The sequence below is a fragment of the Crocuta crocuta genome, unplaced genomic scaffold, assembly GCF_008692635.1.
Source record: "Crocuta crocuta isolate KB4526 unplaced genomic scaffold, BGI_CrCroc_1.0 scaffold1676, whole genome shotgun sequence".
Taxonomy (NCBI): domain Eukaryota; kingdom Metazoa; phylum Chordata; class Mammalia; order Carnivora; family Hyaenidae; genus Crocuta; species Crocuta crocuta.
In genome coordinates this window covers 47,625-51,794 of record NW_027530560.1, presented here as the reverse complement: position 1 = coordinate 51,794, position 4,170 = coordinate 47,625, and the positions used below count along the sequence as shown (strand labels likewise).

The window sequence follows — 4,170 nt, the reverse complement described above, 5'->3', positions numbered from 1 at the left end:
TAGAATCCAAGAATGGTTTTAACAACTATTCAAAAATGGATATTTTTCTCAGTTTCAAGATAGACTGGAGAGAACAAATGAATAGTCTATAGGCTCCTTCCAGTTCTCATCCAACATCTGTTCACAGCAGCTACAGCCAAGTTATCTGCAGCCATGCAGTTTTCAGGATGGGAATAAACATGTCTTTGCTGTCCTGAGAACAATCACCCAATTGCAACTACAATAAGAAGTTTGTTAGACAACACCTGAAAGGATATGTAGTTTAAGCCCTCTGTATTTAAATACAAGGAGAATGTGGCTCAGAGAGATTAAATGCCCTAGTTATAGAACACATATCTTTAAATACCTGCAAGATCTAGTAACAACTTTTCCCAATTATTAGACTATATTAGAGTTATATGGGTTAACTCTAAGGGTCTGAACCACTGATTCTCCTTCTGAGATGGAATGGGCCTTTGGAAATTTACCATCTGTATGATATTGAGCACACGGCAACCTTTCTAAGGCCCCGTTTCCTCTTCTGTAAAGGGTAGAGAATACCTACTCTAACGAGGTTGTTGTGAGAATTACACACGACCTGTAGAGTGATTAGCACATCGATTAGCAAATAATAAGCATTCAAAACCATGTAGCTATAATTTTTACTCCGGCCCTGGAAACATGGCTGTTCCTACTGTTTAAGAAAAAAGCAAACTCCATTCATTAACACAACGGACAGGTTTTCATCCACCAGAGCTTCTCTGTCCTACCACATTCTGCAAACAGAAGAAAACCCCACTCAACCTATTTCACCTCATTTCAAATCCACCCTTTACACTGCTAAAAACAAAATACCAACTGCTGCCAAATTTCTTCTGCCACAAGTTGTACGTTGAATTTGTCAGCTAGATATTGCAGGGGATTTTCTGGCTCCACCCAAAACATGGAGAATAAATAATGGGGAAACAAGGGGAAGATAAGGTCACACACCTGAAATGGAATTCATAGAAGCTTTTTCTCAGCTCATTTAGTTGTGAGTGGATAGGTGGTTGTCAGAAAGCAAAACGCTATCTTTCAGCATCATGAAGCAAGTATAATGGCTACCTCAACAAAATACAATTCCCTAGGCTTCTGAACACAATAGAAAAGAATACGTTTCCTTGCCGTAGTAAATTATGCGCACACGGACAACAACTGAGCATCCTTCTCGAAAAACTGAAGGCTAAGGTGTATCCGAGCTGCAATATACCCTAGGACTACATAAATATATGTCTCGCCTTCCTACTAAAGGGCGAGACAAAATTATGGGGAATAATCACCTTGAAATCAACAAGGTGGGAATTATGTTATGCCAAAAGTCGTCTCCATTGATAAAGTCCCGACCCTCCATTCTCCTGACACGGCAAAACCCACCTCCCTCTAAGAAAATTACAGGAAGCACCCGCAACAACCAACCTCAGCAATCAACATCGACCAGATCGACCCCTACTCAAATGGCGCTAAATATCGTGGGTCCAAGGCGCTCCCTGGAGCAGCCAACTCGCGTGCTGACTCCACACTACCTCACTTCCTTCCAGTCCTCCCTGCTATGCTCAACCCCCGGCATTTCTCGCCAACCTTCGCGACTGACAGAAAAGGTAGGAACGATATAGACTTCCTACACATTTTTCGGGGAGTACCAGAGCCACACATACCCGTCCCTATTATGATCACATCAAACTCCGAAGGGAGATTATCCGCCATCTTGAAAGGAAACGTGTCATGTGACAATCGCGTCTGGAAATGAGATCAAGTCAGGCATTGCCCGGGTAGAAGGCGGAAGAGAAAACAGTGCATCCTGGATATTGTAGTTCTTGGGTGGCCGGTCCAGGTACAGCATTTTATTTGAAATATTTACGCAAATGTTAAAAGCTCAATTTATTTTCCAGGCTGAGTGCAGTGGCGCTTTTAGCCTAGAGGTTTGCGGTAGTAATGAGATGGAGATTTTCACTCTGCTAGCTAGAATAATTGTGGGAAAACCTGGGTGTCCCTTGACGATGAAGCAAGAAGTGGGATCTATGAAGGGTGGAGTGAAATTGAAAGGGGATTGCTCTATGAACAAAGGAAATTTTCATTCTACTCTTGAAACTGTTTGCCCCAGCGTGTCTGTACTTTCGTTTTGGCCCCTGAGGCATACTTTTTCGCAACAACACTTTAAAACTATATCCCATGTCTTTTTTTTGTCTCCATGTCTCCCCAGTGAAAATCTACGAAAACCGTCTCGCCCCAGTTTCGCCAGAATGGAACCTAAATTGCGTCTGCATTTGTTCGAGTTAGTCCAAACAGCCATCGGGCAGTATATATTTAAAAAATTAGCCTTGCTTTACAGGAGCGAAAAAAGATATGAAAGCATAGTAGTTGCTTGATAAGCGTCTAATGATTCTGAATCTAGTTTTTTTTATACGTATGCAAGGAGTCCATACAAGATTCTTATGATAAGCTGCTGCAGAAATGATCAAGGTAAAATGGCCTTTAGAGTAAAGCGCTTCTATTTGATGAGGGGCATTAGGGTTTATTGTGTAGTTATTTTACAAGAACTTCAAAATAATTCAAAGAAGAGTGCAGTACTGGACCTTCCCTTACACAACCTGTCTTCTAAATTGTTTGTGGTTTCCCAGTCACACTGCTGTTCTTCCAGCATGGGATGATCTTCTCATTCTCTAGCTAACATATCCTTAAGATTCATCTCAGCTTCTACCACCTCCTCCTTTTATGTCCTTCCTATATTGGGTTAAATTTCCATAGGTAATGCTAACATTCTGTCATAGCCTTCCATATTGCCCTGAAACTATTTGCATTTATGTTGGTTTCTATACAGTACACATATTTCCACATGTACAAAAATAGACACCCAGATATATCATGCCTAAATTATAAGACCCTCTATGACAAGGACTGTGCCTTATTTATCTTTTTACCTCCTGCATCTAACATGAGCCTGTTGCTTGGTAGGAATGCCAAAAAGTGTTTGCTGAACTGAAGTCAGTTCTGACTCCCTTAATAGATGGTAAGTACTGTGAATACAGGGACTGAGTCTTCACCTTTATATCGACCCACAACTATCATGTGTCATATTTTGAAGATGCTCAATAACTTTTTCTTTGCTAATCTTCCATAAAATTCTTTAAAACTGTATTTTCCTGGGGTTGAGTTTTGTTTTGTTTTATTTTGCTGCATTTTGCCATTATCTTTAGCAATGTTGCACGTTTCATTAATTTATTTTATGGGTTATCTGGATGTATTGAACAATTCTTTGGTGATATGATCCTCTGATGAATGTTTTGTGTAACAGATTTTTTTGAGAAGTGTAATGTATTGTTCAGTAAATCACTGTGCCATTTGCCTTGACATGAAAAGAAAGCTTTGAGTACTATCAGAAATGAAATAGACCTTATTTGTTAGATCTGTGAGACTCTTAATACCACCAGTGGAAATGAAAATTAATAGCTTTCCCAGAGTAAACACAGGAAACTTTCCAAAATCTCCTGTAACAGTAAGAAGCTATGGATGGGTGGTTAGAAACATGATAAATTAAGGTAAACTAACTTACTTTGGCAATATGTGTATACATGTGTATATATCTTTTTCAATATGAGTATATCTAACTTTCTTTTTTTGTTTAATGTTTTACTTATTTCTGAGAGAGAGAGAGAGACAGCGTGAACAGGGGAGGGTCAGAGAGAGAGGGAGACACAGAATCCGAAACAGGCTCCAGGCTCTGAGCTGGAAGCACAGGGCCCGACATGGGGCTCGGACCCACGGACCGTGAGATCATGACCTGAGCCGAAGTCGAATGCTTAACCAACTGAGCCACCCGGGCGTCCCAAGAATATCTAACTTTCTATGGATTCAGAAATTTTCTAACAATTAGGCATACTGTGAAGACACCACTTACCATTTCATTCAATTTTCCTTAAATATTTGTTGAATACTATGTGCAAAGCACTGACTTAGATGCTGGAATTACAGCAATGAATAAAACAGACAAAAACCCCTGACTTCATAAAGTTTACATCTAATGGGGTATAAAACAAAATAAACAAGTAATTACTCTGTCATGCTAATATTCAAATATGTTTTGCCTCAAATATGAAATCCCTTTTATTCTGAAGCTAGAAAACAGGACCCTCCGAAAGATAAAATTGTTGGCAT

At 39.8% G+C, this 4,170-nt stretch overlaps 1 protein-coding gene across 1 annotated transcript in view; it reads right to left on the bottom strand.

The window, feature by feature from the left end:
• LOC144234535 (rab proteins geranylgeranyltransferase component A 1-like) overlaps positions 1-1,729 on the bottom strand; it is an 82,088-nt gene extending 80,359 nt beyond the window's left edge. The window contains exon 1 of the mRNA XM_077767846.1: positions 1,674-1,729. Within this exon, the coding sequence (XP_077623972.1) occupies positions 1,674-1,722 (49 nt within the window). The 5' untranslated portion in view covers positions 1,723-1,729. The remainder of the gene's footprint in view (positions 1-1,673) is intronic.
• Between the last annotated feature and the right edge of the window lie 2,441 nt (positions 1,730-4,170).